At 39.9% G+C, this 19,334-nt stretch overlaps 1 protein-coding gene across 1 annotated transcript in view; it reads left to right on the plus strand.

Moving 5' to 3' along the window:
• Nucleotides 1-1,312: 1,312 nt before the first annotated feature.
• Nucleotides 1,313-19,334, plus strand: part of LOC148898669 (transmembrane protein 132C) — a 128,932-nt gene continuing 110,910 nt past the window's right edge. Inside the window, exons 1-2 of the mRNA XM_088993477.1 lie at nucleotides 1,313-1,412; nucleotides 7,710-8,049. Coding sequence (XP_088849603.1) covers nucleotides 7,965-8,049 — 85 coding nt within the window. The 5' untranslated portion in view covers nucleotides 1,313-1,412; nucleotides 7,710-7,964. The remainder of the gene's footprint in view (nucleotides 1,413-7,709; nucleotides 8,050-19,334) is intronic.

The raw sequence follows: 19,334 nt of genomic DNA on the forward strand, positions 1-19,334 counted from the left end.
AACAAACAAGCTATTAAAGGTGCGTGTGTTGCTAAAGGTGTTTCCGTGCTGTTAAAGCAAACGGTCTCGGGCAATAAAAGAGGTTGAAAAACTTCTGTTAATTTGGATTAGCGAAAAGCAGCTAGCCGGTGACAGCGTGAATAAAATTATATCAGTTCGCCGTTTAGGGATGATTTTAAAGCTAGCAACGGATGGTTTGAGAACTTTAAGCGCGGTACAGGGATTCATTACTCGTCATGGTGAGACAGCCAGTTCTGACAGTAAAGCTTCCGAAGCTGACAAGCGATCATTCCTCCAAATGGTGAAAGAAGAAGGCTACGTTCTTTCATCACACAGGAAGAGAAGTCTGAACCCCATTCCATCAAGCCATCAACGACCATCACAAAGGTAAATAAAACGACTTTATTATACAGTCAAGTTTATTTCTTTAATTACAGTCCTGATGGAATGTGACTCCTTCCAAACAGCAATTCCCTCCGACCTGCCACCCCATTCCATCAAGCTATCAAGGACCATCACAAAGGTCAATAAAACGACTTTATTATGCAGTGCAGTGTATTTCTTGCATTACAATACAATAACACATTTATTATACAGGGAATAAGGTATATTGTTTGTAGTTTTAAGGCTTATTCAGTTGAAAATTAAATTTTATAGAGACCTGGGAACGGATTATTCTCATTTTAATGGTTTCCTATGGGAAATTAATTTTTGGGATACACACTTTTCGCCTGACACACTCTGTCAGGGGACCAATTAAGTGCGTAAGCCAAGGTCCCACTGTCTTTTGTCTAGTTATGTATGTAATATGATTATATATTCACTCATTCACTGCCAGATGATGTCCAATCCAGTGCCAGGGTTTTTGTCATTGTCACTTGAATTCCAGGACCCACTGAATATTGACTTTTAATCATACTACTACTACTACTACTAATAATAATAATATATTTCACTTATAATTGCCGATCTTACCCGATAAAATGTATTATTATTATTATTAAAAGCAACATATCGTTGGCGTCTTTCGGCCTGCTAGCGTAATGCTAATTCAGAGTGGGAAATGCCATAGAGAGGCTAAAGTTGTGTTCTGGTGTTGTCGTTTTGTAAGAACTAAGTCAGAATTCCCCCAAAAAATGTGTAAAACAAAAACAAAAAGACAATTATAAAAACGAAAGGATTTAAATATGTGTCGGCGGCGCACAGATGGCAAAAAATGAAGTGTATGTTTAAAAATAAAAAAAACACAAAAAAGATGGCGGCTTTTGCGCTTGTCAACAGAATCAGACAGGCAGATGGAGACAGCGAGCGAGCGAGCGAACGGCAAATAGCGTCGGCGTCGGGGATGATGGCGCCGAAGCGAGCGGGACGGCGCTTGTTTGGACAGATGGCTGCTGTGTGCTAATTACAGAGTGAGTGCTTGACACTGTGAACACAATCAAAGTGGAAAGTAACGTTGACACGCGCATGCGCAAACAAAGTCACGCGTCCACCACGTTTGCGTGCGCTTCCGTGGTGGACGCTAACGAGCTTCGTGTTGCTAATCAATCTTACTTTGAGGATTTATTTACATCCTACGAACTTGCATAGCGACGACAATTTTGGAGTCGGTTGTGCATTTTTACACAACAGTACAGTGATACCTCGGTTTACGAACCCCTTGGCTTACGAACTTTTCAGCTTACGAATGTTAAATTTATGAAAATTTTACCTTGGCATACAAACTATTTTTCGGGATACACACGGAGCTGCTACAATGAGTAATGTGCTGTTGCGTCGTTCGTGGCTTGTTTTCGTCCTATATTCCCCGTGATTGGTGACGAACGCAGCAGTGAAGGGAGGTGGTTTAAACATTAAAGAGACAGGCAGACGACAGACAGCGAGAGTGAGAAAATGGATAGAAAACACAGTGAAATTTGGACTCGTTTCAACTTTGATAGTTCAAAGGCAGAGTGTAGACTGCAAGGTTAAAATTCCCATCAATCAGGCTCCACGAATAACCTGCACAGGCCATCGGTACACTTGATGCAAAAAGCTATCAACCCAGCTAGACAGAACACAATTGATGAAGAACAAGGTAAAATGATGGCAGAGAAAGAACATACAAGGGATCATTCCTCAAGATGGTGGAAGAAGAAGGCTACGTTCCTCATCAAGTGTTTCATGCTGAGGAAACCGGCCACTCCATTCCATCAAGCCCTCAACGACCATCACAAAGGTCAATAAAACCACTTTATTATGCATTACAGTTTATTTCTTTAATTATAATACCATAGCACATTTATTATACATAAAATAAGGTATACTTTGTGTAGTTTTAACAACATTTTACAAATTATGGACACAACTTATCTAGAGGCGTCGGTTGTCCTTTAAGGCTTAGAAAATTAGAAAGTAGAAAATTACGTATGTTTTATGGGGACATGGGAACGGATTATTCTCATTTTAATGGTTTCCTATGGGAAATTAATTTTTGGGATACACACTTTTCGCCTTACACACTGGCAACCAATTAAGTTCGTAAGCCAAGGTATCACTGTATTTTCTTACATGTGAATGTTTGTTTTAATTTGTATTTAAAAAAAGTCATTATTCATATTAATTTATCATTGATTCTGTTATCTCAAATTTCACCGCCCCCCAAAAAAAATCCACATGAGTTTGTTTTTTTTATGATTTTTTTTTACATTTTACTGTCTTTATAAAATATATATATTTTTTTGTTTTCATTTTAAATGTAGCTTCTTGTGACTTTTTTTTTGTGGGTCCGCTCACAATCGACAAGAAGGATAAATTTCCATCCAGATTGAAAGTTATCTAATAGCTATAGCTGGCACGCTTTCTATCCATTTGAGTTACTTCCGGGTTGAGTGAACGCTGGCGCGTGTGGCTGCCGCTGCTCACCCACAGAGAAACTGATCCGGTGACTGTAAAGTGACCTTGAGAGTTTTGAAAGGCGCTTACAAATGAAATGTATTCTTCTTCTTCTTCTTCTTCTTCTTCTTCTTCTTCTTCTTCTTCTTCTTCTTCTTCTTCTTCTTCTTCTTCTTATTATTATTATTATTATTATTATTATTATTATTATTAGCTCTCTAGCTAGCTGGCTAACTATCTGTTGGCTATCTATCCAGCTATCTAGCTATCTATTAGCTGGCTATCTGTTGGCTATCTAATAGTTAGCTGGCTCGCTTTCTATCTATTTGAGTTACTTCCAGGTCGAGTGAACGCTGGCGCGTGTGGCTGCCGCTGCTCACCCACAGAAAAACTGATCCAGTGACTGTAAAGTGACCTTGAGAGTTTTGAAAGGCGCTTAGTATTAAAATGAATGATGATGATGATGATGATTATTATTATTATTATTATTATTATTATTATTATTATTATTATTATTATTATTATATTTAAAGGGGTCCATGGTCAAGCGATACATTTCTTTTTTTTTTTTTTTTTTTTTTTTTTTTGCTTGATCTTTTGGGGTCTGGTCCCAATTGTCTTTTTTTTTTTTAAATCCGTTACCACGGCAAGCCGAACCTTTCCAAACGACCCGGAGCATCTGCCGTTCAAATAAAAGCTCGGACCTTGGCGCAGGTTTCATTTCAATTTGTCGGCGCCCGATTGCACAATAAAACAAAACAAAGTCGGCCAAAAAAATAGAAAAGATGACTCAAAAAGTGCTCCGTCATCTCTTATCACAAATCTATGACGCGTTATGAGCGGCGACAGTGATGGATGACATCTTTTTTTCCGATGCGTTATGAATGAGCGTCGTGAGACGATAGCCGCTAATGAAACGGCGCACATCGTTAGCTAGTTTTTCAGACGGCTCACTGGGGTCATCGTGTCAATTCATTTTTGGGGGGGATTCAGATGAATATAGCTGTCAAATTAATGTCACATATTGGATTTAAAAAAAAACGTTTTAAATGATTTTAATAAAGTTTTATCTCCAAAGTGAAACTTTTTACGCGTTTCGCCTCGCGCAAGCTAATCGGGCTAAGTCACACACATTTAGAGCAAAAATGGGGATGATTATTGTTGTGGTCTGCGTACTTGTCCGCCCATACAAATCAGCTCTTCTACTTAACCATGACATAAATAAATAAACACATAATAAAAAATAAAAAATAAAAATGAAAAAATAAAATACATAAATACAAAAATAAAATATAATAAATAAATAAAATGTAACATATAACAAATTAATAAAAAAAGTAAAAATTAAACCTTAAAAAAGAAATAAATAATAAAAATGAAAAACCAACAAATAAAATTTTTAATGATCATAATACATTTCACTTCTAAGCGCCTTTCAAAACTCTCAAGGTCACTTCACACACACAGGATTAGTTTTTCTGTGAGTGAGCAGCGGCAGCCACACGCGCCAGCGTTCACTCAACCCGCAAGTAACTCAAATAGATAGAAAGCGAGCCAGCTAGCTATTACATAGCCAACAGATAGCTGGCTAGCTAGTCAATAGATAGCTAATAGATAGCCAGCTAACCAGCTAATATATAGATGTGTGAGTCAATCTATCTTTATTAGCAATTGCGCTAGCAGAAAAAGTGTCCTAGGCCGCACAAACGCGCACGTACACGCGCGAGCGTAAATGTTAATTCTCCACAGAAGCCTGTTGCGACTGGCAACTTAATTACACTAATTTCACTGTGATTGTGCGCCACAGGAGCGCAAAAATAAGCATGGACGTACACACGATTATATATACACGGAAGCAAACGCACACCTCTGTGCACTTTGGAACAAATGCTAAATTAAGGATATTGCCATCACAGATCAACCCCCCGCCTCTTCCCACCCCCTCAAAAAAAAATAACCACCACCACCATGAGGACCAAAGGTGGCGATTAGCCATTACAGCTAATCATTTAGCGTTCCGTTTGCAATTTTTGCGCTCATTTTTTTTCCGGTTGTAATGCTCCAACAGTAATGCTCATATTGTGTATGCGGGAGCTACTTTTCAAATAAAACACAAAGTTGTCTCATCAAAAAATGTGACGACATGCGTACAAAAGATACATATCGTTGGCGTTTTTAGGCCTGCTAGCATAATGTTTTGACACCCGACTCTCAATACAACTCTCATTGCGACTCTCAATCCAACTCTGATTGTGACTCTCATTGCGACTCTCACTCCGACTCTCACTCCGACTCTCACTCCGACTCTCAATCCGACTCTCAATCCGACTCTCATTGCGACTCTCACTCCAACTCTCAATCCGACTCTCAGTCCGACTCTCACTCCGACTCTCAATCCAACTCGCACTCCGACTCTCAATCCGACTCTCACTCCGACTCTCAATCCGACTCTCATTGCGACTCTCAATCCGACTCTCACTCCGACTCTCAATCCGACTCTCACTCCGACTCTCAATCCGACTCTCATTGCGACTCTCAATCCGACTCTCAATCCGACTCTCACTTGACTCTCACTCCGACTCTCAATCCGACTCTCACTCCGACTCTCAATCCGACTCTCAATCCGACTCTCACTTGACTCTCACTCCGACTCTCAATCCGACTCTCACTCCGACTCTCACTCCGACTCTCAATCCGACTCTCACTTGACTCTCACTCCGACTCTCAATCCGACTCTCACTCCGACTCTCACTCCGACTCTCAATCCGACTCGCTTTTTGACCGATTTGGTCAAAAAGCGACATATTTCCCATTCGTTAGCTAGCTAGATAGCTAATATAAAGCCAGTGAGATAGCCAGCTAGACAGCTAATAATGCGTCGGTGACAATGACACGCGACGTAATGTTTTGAAGCGGCCATTTTAGGGATTTTTTTAATCATGTGAAGGTGCCTTAAAACAAGTTTTGAAAATCCAGCGGCTGATTATAAGACGATTATTAAAAACATTTTAAAAATATGTATTTCCTCCTCGTACATCCTTTCAGCACAAAGTTTTAAAGATGAGCTAACAAAGTCGCATAAGGGTGGCGTTTAGTGATCGTCTGAAATCTGTCAAAAAAACAAACACTTTGTGGCATTAGCAACATTAGCCTGCGAGGAGACGCTCACACTAAAATAAATGACTAGTCGCACCCCTTAAAATAATAATTATTTTAAAAACACTCACAAATCCAGCACTGCGATCCTACACTCGCCGATTTGGTTCTCAAAACTAAACTAATAAACAAAAACCTTCCTTCCTTGTGACGAATTGACGAGAAGGTGGATGCATTTACACTTCATGGCCACCAGAGAGCGCGCTTGCTCCTCCCCAAAAGATTCCCCAGAGTCAAACACATGCGCACGCGCCCCCACACGCACACACACACGCACACGCACACACACGTACACTCATACACGCGCACGCGTCGGCGAGAGTCAATCGAAAGTGGATGCGTTTTATTACAAAGTGGTTCACCGAGGTGCGGTCACGTGGTGCACGCCCGCCCCGGAAAAGCCGATCGATTACACGGAGAACAGGTGTCGCGCGTGTCAGCGGATGAATAATACACGGAGGGCACGCGCTCCTCTCGCGCACGCGCACGCATTCCCGGAGCCTCGAAGACTCGATCGTCTTATTGATCGCTCATGGACACGTGAGTGGTTTAAATGTTTTGAATTGAATTTTGAATTTATTTGACAAAAAAGACTTTATGGGATCATTCAAATAGATGACGACAAAATAAAATTTAATAATCATTATTGACATTTATTCACACGTAGATGTGTGGTAAAATGATTAATAATAATAATTGTTAATAAAAATTTGATTAAAATGAAGTCACATTAAAATAACAGGCAAAATAAAAGTACAATTAATAATTATTATTCTGAAGTAAAATAATAAGCATTATAGTAAAGATCAAGAATACATAACGTATATTATCGTTAATTAAAAAACATGTACATGAAAATAAAACAAAATTTCCAAAGACAGAAAAATTACATAATACACTATCCACAATGATTTTATTGAAAATTAACTACCTGTAAAAAATGTGTCAATTAAATTTAATTTACTTTAATTATTTATTAAAAAGGACTACGGAATTGATTTTACAATGTAAATAAATGCATGTGCTCAACAATGCTAAATTGCAAACATCGAAAAGCCAACCGAAAATTAAATAAACAAAAAAATCCCCGCATGATATACTTTCAAAATAATATTTAATAAATCGAAAAAGATATTAAGTAATATTAAGTAAGGAAGAAAACACATCGACACTGTACAGGTTTTACTCACTTGAAGCTAAATGAATGTTCGTGTACGTGTGTGTGTGTGTGTGTGGGGGGGGGGGGGGGGGGCGATTATGGGTCACTCCACCTCCTTCCGTTTTAAATATCAGTCAAACTGCCAAATTCCCCCCTCCGTCATCACCACATGGACCCTCCCGCCTCTTCCTCCTCCTTCCGTCCCGCGTCCGAACCATTCTCGACTTTATACATACACACACACATGCACGGGCACGCGCGTTCTCTCACAAGCACGCGGAGAGTTATAGTCAGAGCCCCGCGCTGGAGCAGCGCAGTGTCTGTTGGTTGGCCAAGAGGAGCTCATCTTCTTCTTCTTCTTTGATTTCTTCTTCTTCTTTTAATCTTTTCTTCTTCTTCGTCGCCGCTGTTGTCACCTTTTTAGATGGATTCGAGTCACGTGACTCACTTTTTACACACCTTCCACACCGGACTTGTGATTTGTTTCCTTGTTTTTTTGCTCTTCTCAACTTTCTGACAGGTGTTTCAACTCTGGATTGTAAACGCGAAGAAGAAAACAAGGAAGTAAAGGAAGGAATTTCGACAGTCTTCACGCTTTATTTTGTGGTTAGGAATCCGGTTCCGTTCCGGTTCCCCTCAATTCGGAAGCTTTGGACTCTACGATTCCGCCATGAAGTCACCCACGACGACTCGCCGAAACTCGCCGTAGTCGGCCACCCACCGAGGAGACGCGCAGCCGTCACGCCGGGCATCGAGGAGCCTCAGCCGGGGAAGGATGGAGACACCGCCGGGGAGAGGAGCGGGAGCGCCCGGGGGACGCGCGTGCTTCTGGGGGACGTTGCTGCTCGTGCTGTGTCAAGGTAGGAAAAGTTCATCCCGATTATTGACGCTTGATTTTGATGTCATTTTTTAATTTATTGATTGATTGATTTATTTTCACCGAAACGCGCAACACGTGCCACATCCGGGAATGTATTTCATCGATGTCTTTCGTAGTCCATGCACGTTGGCGACAATAAAGTCACCCGCGTGCACGCGAGGGGTACTTTTTTCACTGTCACGTGACCGTTTGGCGATTTTTGTTGGAGCGGTTTTGGCAACAATAATTCATCACACATTTTCTAATACCATATTAAATTGCATTTAAATAGCTTTCAAATGATGTCTAGATTATTGTTCCATGACAAACAATAAGGAAATAATGGAATTTTTAATTTTCGAAATATGAGGGGATTGTCTGCCTGTAATTATAGTTAAAATAATGAAAATCTGTGACGGAGTTCTTTATTACAGTTTAAACTATCATAACTGTCTTAATTTTTGGATCAGATCTTAACAAGTAAGGTACCATTGGAAAGCTTTTAAAATTCTCACAAGAACAAGAACAGACAACACAAGAAAATATTCAAAATATAACTTAGCAAATATATACGATCGAATGCAGGCAGATTTTCGTCAGAAATCAAAAATGGCTGTCACTGAATACTAGTATGGACAATTGCCAGCTCTAGAAATATATATGCTAATGCTTCTTTTTGCTTGAAACTTGGCAATTATGGAGAAACATATATATTCTACCACTTCTATGAGTTATAAAAATACAACTTACTCACCTTTATAAACTGTAGTGTTAGCAAAAAGAGCGTAAACTTCAATCCATTTCTCTCCTCGTTTCTTGTTGACGTATTTGGAAATTTCAAGAACCAGCATGGAGGGAAACGTGTAATACGTCATCATAAACTGCATAGCTTGGAAAATCCCACCAAAAACCATGACGTACTTCACAAAAATGCAATGATATACGACTGCGAGTACAGAGTGCGCTCTCTTCACTGGACAGAAACAACCGCGGTGGAATATAGCTCACTGTAGCGTACTTACTATATGTATTTTGCAGTGATTTTTGCAGGTGCCTGTCCTGCACATGAGCACTTATTCATTAATTTTTTTACTGCCTTCATTTGAAAAAAAAAAAAAAAATGAAAACATGTTTTCACATACACACACATATTGAGCTCTGAACTGAACTTATTGACTGATGGGATCATTTCTATACACTCAATATTGTTCTCGTGTTTATTGTTCAGTTGTTCTAGTTGATTTCTTGGTGCTTTCATATGTGCTTGTAAATTAAATGTGTTATTATAGTTAAATGGAATTTGAGCCTTGACAGCTGTTCGTCAAGCGCATTTTTCACCAGGTAATCTGCGTAGGAACTAACGTGTAACGACAAGCACATCTCTGTCGTTGTTGCCTCCATTTGGATTGGAAATCAGCACAGGTTTTGAGTTGAAAATCAAGATAAGGCGGTGAGTCGCGTCACAATGCCAACACGTTGGATGTTTGATGGATTGAGGAGCTTGACGGGATATTTCTGAGCCGTCCGTGTTGTGGGTCGGTCGTCAAAATATAACACAGTACAGTGAGACCTCAACGTGTAAGGCGAAAAGTGTGTATCTCAAAAAAAAAAATTCCCATAGGAGACCATTAAAATGGGAATAATCCGTTCCCGGGTTTACATAAAATATAGTTTTTAACTAAATAAGCCTTAAAACTACACACAACATACCTTATTCTATGTATAATAAATGTGCTATTGTATTGTAATCAAAGAAATACACTGCATTGTATCATAAAGTCACTTTATTTACATTTGTGATGGTCATTGATGGCTTGATGGAATGGCGTTGGAGGTCGAAGGTCAAAGGGAATTGCTGTTTGGAAAGAGAGGCGCATTACACGAGGACTGTAATTAAAGAAATAAACTGTGCTGTAAAATAAAGTTTTATTGACCTTTTTGATGGTCGTTGATGGCTTATGGAAGGAGAGTCACCTTCCATAAGGACTGTTGCTAACTTAACCTCTGGTGCTGTTCGGTCGTGTGCTTCCGCCGAAGATCACTCCGCCAGCCGTGGTGGGTGTGTATTATGAAAATAGTGCTTATTATAAGGTTTAATTTTCAGAAATTTGAAGTTTGTAAGACGAAAAGTTTGTAAGATAAGGTGTTTGTAAGTTGAGGTCTCACTGTATATGGGGTCTTTTTACGACAAGTATCTGTACTTTAAATTGCGTACAGAGTACATTGATTACTTTTGTAATTTCCAGAAAAAAGTAAAAACAAAAACAATTGTCATTGGATTGGATGATTTATTCATCTCGCAGTGGAGAAATTTACATTTCACAGCAGTAAAGTTATGAAAGGAAGAGGAAAGGAAAGAAAGAAGTAGAAAAACTAAATACAGGATCTGCTGGAAAGGCAGCTCTGTCGTGTCTTGAAGTAAAAAAACAAAACAAAACTAAATGACAAATAACATGAAAACACAAAGACACATATAGTCATTCATTCTTCAGCACTTGCTGTACCCTCTTTGTGACATGAAGCAGTCATTTAATACATTTCTCATTTTTTTTTGTGAAAGGGTGGGGTGATTACTTTTTTTCTAAGGATTCGTGTCTTTTAGTATCACTTCGACTAAACAGTAAGAGTACTTTTGCCACCTCGAAGTCACACCCAAAAAAATAATAAAAAGTCATTTTTGAGTAAATAATATAAATTCGGCATACGATGAGTGATGTGTCGTTGGCGAACGAGCCCGTTCTCCTAACAAGAAAATGGCAGCCGACTGTTTTTGTCCTCTACTCCCCGCCCCAGTCTTCGGTTAAAGCCATGTGATTGGTCAAGAACACGGCAGCGAGGGGTGGGGGGTTAAACCTTTAATAGACAGACAGACGACAGAGAGAGAGTGAGAAGATGGATAGAAAACAGTGAAATTTGGACTTGTTTCAACTTTGTTAGTTCAAAGGCAGAGTGTAGACTGCAAGGTTAAAATTTCCATCAATCAGACTCCACAAATAACCCGCACGAGCCATCTGTACACTTTTGAGGGTCTCAATTGATGAGGAACTAGGTAAAATGATCACAGAGAAAGCACCTAGAAGGGATCATTCGTCAAGATGGTGAAAGAAGAAGGCTACGTTCCTCATCAAGTGTTTAATGCTGATGAAAGCGGCCACTCCATTCCATCAAGCCATCAACGACTATCACAAAGGTCAATAAAACCACTTTATTATACAGTACAGTTTATTTCTTTAATTATAATACCATAGCACATTTATTATACATCAAATAAGGTCTATTTTGTAAGGCTTAGAAAATTTGAAAGTAGAAAATGATGTTTTTATGGGGACCTGGGAACGGATTATTCTCATTTTAATGGTTTCCTATGGGAAATAAATTTTTGGGATACACACTTTTCGCCTTACACACTCTGTCTGGGAACCAATTAAGTTCGTAAGCCAAGGTATCACTGTATATATATATATTTTTTTTGCGAGATGATTATTATTATTATTGGACTATACTGTGCGCGCTACATCTTTTGCCACCTCTGTTGTGTGATTGCGCCAGCGTGTTCTAATCCAACCCAGTTGCTTCATGGTCCACTGCAGACTTAACGGGACGTGCTGATGTGTACTGGCTCGAGACCGGAAAAAAAAGTGCTGGCGTGACGTGGGGGGGGGGGGGGGGGGGGGGGGCTTGTTGAACAGAACAGCTGGGGCTAAGTTGGCATTAAAAAAAGTTCTGCCCCCCCATATTAAATAAATACAAAATCAAGAACATCTGAGGTCCGGTTTGGCTTTGGTGCCTGTTTGGATTGTCTAATGCGTCATTTCTAATCCGTTTCATTCCCCGCAAGGTGTACTGGAGCTCATTCCAGTTGTCATTGGGTGGTGTGGGGACACCCTGAACCTGGGGGTGGGGTTGCGATAGGCGCCCTTGCTCGGCGACCAATCTTTAAATTTTTCGGGCCTGGCCAATGACTAGCCAATGTTGTTTGCATGATGACAACCGGCCACAATGCAAATTCTTAGCTCGCTACTCACAACCGCCGTTAGCATCCGAAATGCTAGCCTCGTTATGGCTAACGTATAAATAAAGATATAAATGTGTATTAAAAAAAATAACAAAAATAAAATAATAATAATAATAATACATTTCATTTATAAACGCCTATCAAAACTCTCACGGTCACTTTACAGTCACCGGATACGTTTTTCTTTGGGTGAGCAGCGGCAGCCACATGCGCCAGCGTTCACTCAACTCGGATGTAACTCAAATAGATGGAAAGCTAGCTAGCTAGCTAATGGATAGCTAATAAATAATAATATATTTTATTTATAAGCGCCTTTCCAAAACTCTCAAGGTCACTTTACAGTCACCGGATATGTTTTTCTTTGAGTGAGCAGCGGCAGCCACACGCGCCAGCGTTCACTCTACTCGGAAGTAACTCAAATAGATAGAAAGCTAGCTAGCTAATAGATAACTCATAGATAGTTGAGTAACTCAAATAGGTAGAAAGTTAGCTATCTAGCTAATAGATAACTAATAGCAAGCTAGCTAGGTAGCCAGCTTGTTCAAATAGATCGTAAAGTGTCCTTTGGAGTTTTGAAAGGCACTTATAAATGTCATGTATTATTATTATTATATTATTATTATTATTATTATATTATATATAAACGACCCCCCGCCCCACCAGCACAATCGGCACTCTTTCCAGATGATAATGTCTACCCAGAAACGCGTAGCTATGACTTTACACAACAGAACTGGCAACCAGGTGAGAGGGGGTTGTTTACCTTCATGCTCGTTTGTCAAGGGAGCCGAAAAAAAAAAGATTAGCATCCCGCTAACCGCGCGCGCGCGCGTCCTCCTTAATCAATTAGGAAAGCCCGAGGGCGCGGCGGCGGCCTCCTAATTAGATGCGCAAATAGGGGCGCTCGTTATGCAAATAGGGGAAGGAGCTCGTTAGCCCAAACGCTGGCGGCTTCACCTGAGATGCAAGTTCAAGCGCTAAGCGCTACGGTTAGCGCGACCGCTATAAATAAACAACGGACACTTTAGCGAGTCATCCACAAGTCCGTTGTCAAGAGTGTTTTTGTGTTTGTTTGTGTGTGTGTGTGTGTGTGTGTGCACACACACACACACACACACACACACGCACACACACACACACACACACACACACACACATTGCGTGTATACTGTACACACTTGCAGCGCTTTGTGGGGAAATGGCGATGAATGTTGCACACTTTTTTCCTTCTTTTTTTTTTGTAAAAAAAAAAAAAAAATCCTATTATATTCATAAAATCCACAAAATGTGTACAATAATTTTTTCAACCTCACCCACGTATTTTTTTCTTCAATATTTCTAAAAGTTTGTATGGTTTTATTTCTTTCTTTATTTATTTATTTATTTATTTGTCCTTTTAATTAATTAATTTATTTATTTATTTATTTGTGCATTTCTTTATTTAGTTATTTATTATTTTGCATTTATTTATTTAGTTATTTATTTGAATTTATTCATGCATGTATGAATGCATGTATGTATTTATCTATTTATTTATCTATCTATTAGCTATTTCTTTATCTATAAATTCATCTACATATGGATTTATGTATTCATTTATATATGTATTGATGTATTTTTCTGATATTTTTCATCACCCATGATTGAAAAAAAAAAAACATTTTAATTCTCCCCAATCAATCAATATATAAATAAATCAATCAATAAATCAATAAATCAATGAATATGACCAAAAAGCCAGCAAGCCTTCTTTGTTCCTTTCATAACTTTGAAAAAAATGTTTTTTTTTTCTATTGTAAGATCAATAAAAGTTTCTTCTTCTTTTTCTTTTTTTGTTCTTTTTGTTCTGCTTTTTCTTCTTCTTTTTCTTCTTTTTCTTTCTTTTTCTTTTTCTTCTTTTTCTTTTTTTCTTCTTTTTCTTTCTTTTTCTTTTTTTTTCTTTTTTTACTTCTTTTTCTTCTCTTTCTTCTTCTCTTTCTTCCTTTTCTTCTCTTTCTTTTTCTTCTTCTACTACCTCTTCTTTTTCTTTTTCTTCTTTTTCTTCTTTTTGTTCTTTTTGTTCTGCTTTTACTTCTGCTTTTTCTTCTCTTTCTTTTTTTCTTCTCTTCTTTTTCTTCTTCTTTTTCTTCTTCTACTACTACTTCTTCTCTTTCTTTGTCTTCTTTTCGTTTTTCTTGTTTTTCTTTCTTTTTCTTTTTTCTTCTTTTTCTATTTCTTCTTCTTTCTTTTTCTTCTCTTTCTTCTTCTCTTCTTTTTCTTCTCTTTCTTTTTCTTCTTCTTCTACTACTTCTTTTTCTTCTGCTTTTATCTACTTCTTTTTTCTTCTTCTTTTTCATCTTCTTCTTTTTCTGCTAACGTGGCTTTTTTTTGTCAAATGGGCGTGTCCCACGTGTCTTGCCATTATGAGCAACAGCTGACATTTGCCTCTCCATCAGATGTATTACGGCTGACATTTGCACGCGCTCCTGCGTGCGCGCGCGTGCAAATATCATCTTTTCCATTTCAAAACCAAAATGTTTTGTCCGATCAAAGTCGGCGAGCTTCGTGACAGCACATCGGCTGATAACCGGCGAGTCTAAACGAAGCGTCCTCGTCTCGGTAACCTTTGACCTTGCAAAGACTACACGAGTATCAAAAAAAAAAAAAAACACTCTCGGTGCTGCGGGGTACTGTTGTGGCCAAACAAGGTACTGCACCCAAGAATTGTACTTCTCCAAATACAGTGATCCCTCGCTTTACGAACCCCTTGGCTTACGAATTCTTCAGTTTACGAATGTTAAATTTATGAACATTTTACCTTGGCATACAAACTATTTTTCGGGATACACACTGAGCGCCACAATGAGTGATGTGTCGTTCGCGAACGAGCCCGTTCTCCTAACAAGAAAATGGCAGCACTCATTTTTGTCCTCTATTCCCCGACCCCAGTCTTCGGTTAAAGCCACGTGATTGGTCAAGAACGCCGCAGTGAGGTGGGATGGTTTAAAGATTAAAGAGACAGGCAGACGACAGAGAGAAAGTGAGAAAATGGATAGAAAACTGTGAAATTTGGACACGTTTCAACTTTAATAGTTCAAAGGCGGAGTGTAGACTGCAAGGTTAAAATTCCCATCAATCAGGCTCCACAAATAACCCGCACAATCCATCTGTAAACCTGATGCAAAAAGATATCAACCCAGCTAAACAGAACACGATTGATGAGGAACAAGGTAAAATTAAAGAAGAAGGCCACGTTCCTCCTCAAGTTTTTCATGCTGATGAAAGCGGCCACTCCATTCCATCAAGCCATCGACCGTCGCAAAAGTAAATAAAACGACAGTTTATTTCTTTAATTATGATACCATCGCATATTTATTATACATAAAATAAGGCATATTTTGTGTAGTTTTAAGGCTTAGAAAATTACAAAGTAGAAAATTATGTTTTATGGGGACCTGGGAACGGATTATTCTAATTTTAATGGTTTCCTATGCGAAATTAATTATTGGGATACACACTTCGCCTTACACACTCTGTCTGGGAACCAATTAAGTTCGTAAGCCAAGGTATCACTGTACTTTTGACTTATTGAGTTGGGGATGTTTTGGTGCAATTATGTAGCTAACGGCTAACGCTCAGTGGTGTCATGCTGCTGACACGCGTGTGTGTGTGTGTGTGTGTGTGTGTGTGTGTGTGTGTGTGTGTGTGTGTGTGTGTGTGTGTGTGTGTGTGTGTGTGTGTGTGACTGTAGGGCAGGCAGATAAAGGTTTCTGCTTATTTCCGATAAGGGCTTCCACCTCTTCATCATTCGAGTGTTTTTTCCCCCCGTGTGTCCTCTTCAACCGGCCGCCATTTTGTTTCTCCAGTTTCACCTTTGCTTCTTCACAATTTTGAGATTGTTTGTTTTTCAGACAAGCATAGATACTATCATCAATAAAATACAATTACAAATAGAATACAATAAATAAAATACAATTAACACACATAAATACATCAATATATACGATATAAATACCTAAATAAATAAATACACAAATAAATACATACATTTCTGCGGGTGAGCAGCGGCAGCCACACGCGCCAGCATTCACTCAACCCGGAAGTAACTCAAATAGACAGAAAACTAGCTAATACGTAGCTAATAGATAGCTAGCCGGATAGCCAGACAGCTAATGGATAGCTAGCGAGATAGCTAGTGGGATAGCAACTCAGATAGCTAATAGATAGCAAATAGCTATCTCGGTAGCTTTATATCAAGGGGGGGGCGGGGCCAAGGAGGTCCCAACGCCGCCGCCCACGTTGGACGTAATGTCCGCCGTCCCTGGTGTGCTCCGGGACCCTCGGTTCGCACGTCCCGGCGGACTTCCTCCTCGATTATCCTTATCGATTTCCAGGTAGCTGACTCCCGCGCGGAATTGTGATTGTGACGGCTCAAACCGGCAGATGGCGATTAGGAGGTCTGATCTCCGTCTAGTCGAGCCCCAAAAGTCTTGCCTTTGTTTGTTTTTATTTTTTTTATTTGTTTTTATGCTTTTGTATCAGTAAAGGCAAAATAAGGCATCTGTTGTTCTTGTCAGTGCGCAGATTGGAGAAATGAAACGGCTAACAAGAAGAATGGCTCCAGCGATATTAGCCGGGTTGAGCGCGAGGACAAACGCTTATTCTTTTCCTTTTTTTTCTATCTGCACTTCTGTTGTCGTCTTGGCAGGCTGCGCCGCCGCTCATCCTTTTTTTTTTGGTTTAAATTTCATCTTCCGCCTCACTGATATCCACCCGTTACGTTAGCATTAGCCTTTCAAAAGCACCTGCGCTAGCTAATCCTCCTTGAGCGCGCGATGACATCTGTTGATTAGCATTCCGAGTGCGCGAGACAAAGTGGCAGCTTAAAGGACAACCGACGTCTCCGATACAAGTTGTGTCCATAATTTGTAAAATGGCTTCAAATGACTTCTACTGAGCGTATTTTAATACGATTCCACCGCATATAGCTATATTTTACCTTTTAAGACTCGCGCTGGACATTTAGGAAGTCTTGTTTTTGAGTTGGTGACGAGTCCGTACGTGACGTCACTGAAGGAACGCCCCTGACCGAAAAAAAAGGACACATTGTAGCAGTCCTTCCGTCACGTCAATGCTTGTTTGGTCTGACAACCTCGTGTTGCACCAGAAAGAGCCAGAAGAGGGCGTCCAAGCTCCATGTAAGGAATTTATCAGCCTGTGGAAACGGGCTGATTCATTCCTCACAGGAGCTCGGTAGCCATTTTCTGCCTCTTTTTGGGTGAGACATTTCCCCCCAATGTTGCCTCAAAATGGCACGGAATAAAGTCTTTAATCGATTGCAAAGATGTATGCTTTCCTCTTCAGAACTATTTGAATCATATTCATAACTGGATGAGTAACAAGAAAGCATCTTCTCCGAATCTGAAGCCATTGTTTGGATTCTCCAACGTTTTAGACACTTAGACGTCAGTTGTCCTTTAATCCGCTTGAAAAGTTCATCGTGTAACGTTGTTTTAAGACCAACCGCGAACGGCAAAAAAATGCACTTTTGTGGTCTCGCGGCCTGATTTGACTCATTTGTCACCATCCCGACGTCGCAAGCGTTCAATGAGAATCCTGATTTGCACTCAATTGGCAACAGTCGGGGTCGATGACGTCGTTTGTTCTTGCGGAGCTGCAAAAGTCAGATAAAAAAAAACACTATTTTTTTTTTTTTTGGGGGGGGGGGGGGGGGTAATTTGGATCACGGTTTCTCGTCACATCTACACATAGTTTACACATTTGTCCTGCCTTAGAAGACCCCGAAGTTTCCGTAATGTTAGCTGACATTACTTTTAGGACATGACAAAAATAAATAGTTATCAAGCTGCCTAGCTAGCTATCGATCAGTTATCTATTGGCTGTCTAGCTGGCTGGCTGGCTATCTAGTTATCCTGCTGGCTATCTATTAGCTATTAGCTATCTAGCTATCTAGCTGGCTATCTTTTAGCTATTAGCTATCTGGCTGGCTATCCATTAGCTAAATAGCTAGCTTTCTATCTATTTGAGTTACTTCCGAGTTGAGTGAACGCTGGCGTGTGTGGCTGCCGCTGCTCACCCACAAGTACTTACGACCGTTTGGAAGGAACTGAACACGTGCTAATAGATAGCAAATAGATAGCCAGCTAGGAAGCTAGCTAATAGATAGCCAGCTAGGAAGCTAACGAATAGATAGCCAGCTAGGAAGCTAGCTAAGTAGCTAGATAGCCATATAGCTAATAGATAGCCAATAGATAGCCAGCCATGTATTGGCTATCTGTTTAGCTAGCTAGCTATGTAGCTGGCTATTTATTAGCTATATGGCTATCTAGCTAATTCGCTAACTGTCTACCTGGCTATCTATTAGCTAGCTGGCTAGCTTCTGTCTATTTGGACTGCAAACATTTGGGGGGGCAGCAAACAGGCAGGCTCGACGACCCGTTCTTGATGCGTCATGAAATGTTCATGGGCACAAATTTCAAGAGGACAGTCGGCGGCTTTTTGCGGCCGCCGTAATCCTTTTAGCATCCGTCAGGGCGCTAATGCTGTGTGGCGCATTTTCAAAGTGCGCCTTGAAATTACTTCTGCAACCTTCTTACACACACACACACACACACACACACACACACACACAATTACACACACGCAGATGTCCATGCACTGATGCTATGTGACATTTTGGTAATCAAACTCAATATTGTGTCTCAAGCTAATCTAAATTTGCGCGCACGTGTGTTTGAGAAACTAAAGATCAACTTTTAGTGATCCAAAAGTTAGTCGCTAACAGGCTAGTAAACATTGATGGCAACTATTCATCTAAGTTTACATATATACAGTGATACCTTGGTTTACGAACATTAAATTTATGACAATTTTACCTTGGCATACAAACTATTTTTCAGGATACACACGGAGCTGCCACAATGAGTGATGTGTCGTTCGCGAACTAGCCTATTCTCCTGACAAGAAAATGGCAGACGGTTTGTTTTGGTCCTCTATTCCCCGCCCCCAGTCGTCAGTTAAAGCGACGTGATTGGTCAAGAACGCAATTGTAAGGGGAGGTGTTTTCAGACCAAACAAAGTACCGCAAAATGCATTGATGTAATGCTACAATGTGTCCTTTCTCGGTCTGGGGCGTTCCTTCAGTGACGTGACGTGAGGACTCGTCACCAACTCAAAAACAAGACTTCCGGAATATTCTTAAAAGGTAAAATATAGCGATATGCGGTGGAATCTTTGTAAAATACGCTCAGTAGAAGCCATTTTACAAATTA

Source organism: Hippocampus bargibanti, linkage group LG04, assembly GCF_051943395.1.
Source record: "Hippocampus bargibanti isolate YZ-2025 linkage group LG04, ASM5194339v1, whole genome shotgun sequence".
NCBI lineage: Eukaryota > Metazoa > Chordata > Actinopteri > Syngnathiformes > Syngnathidae > Hippocampus > Hippocampus bargibanti.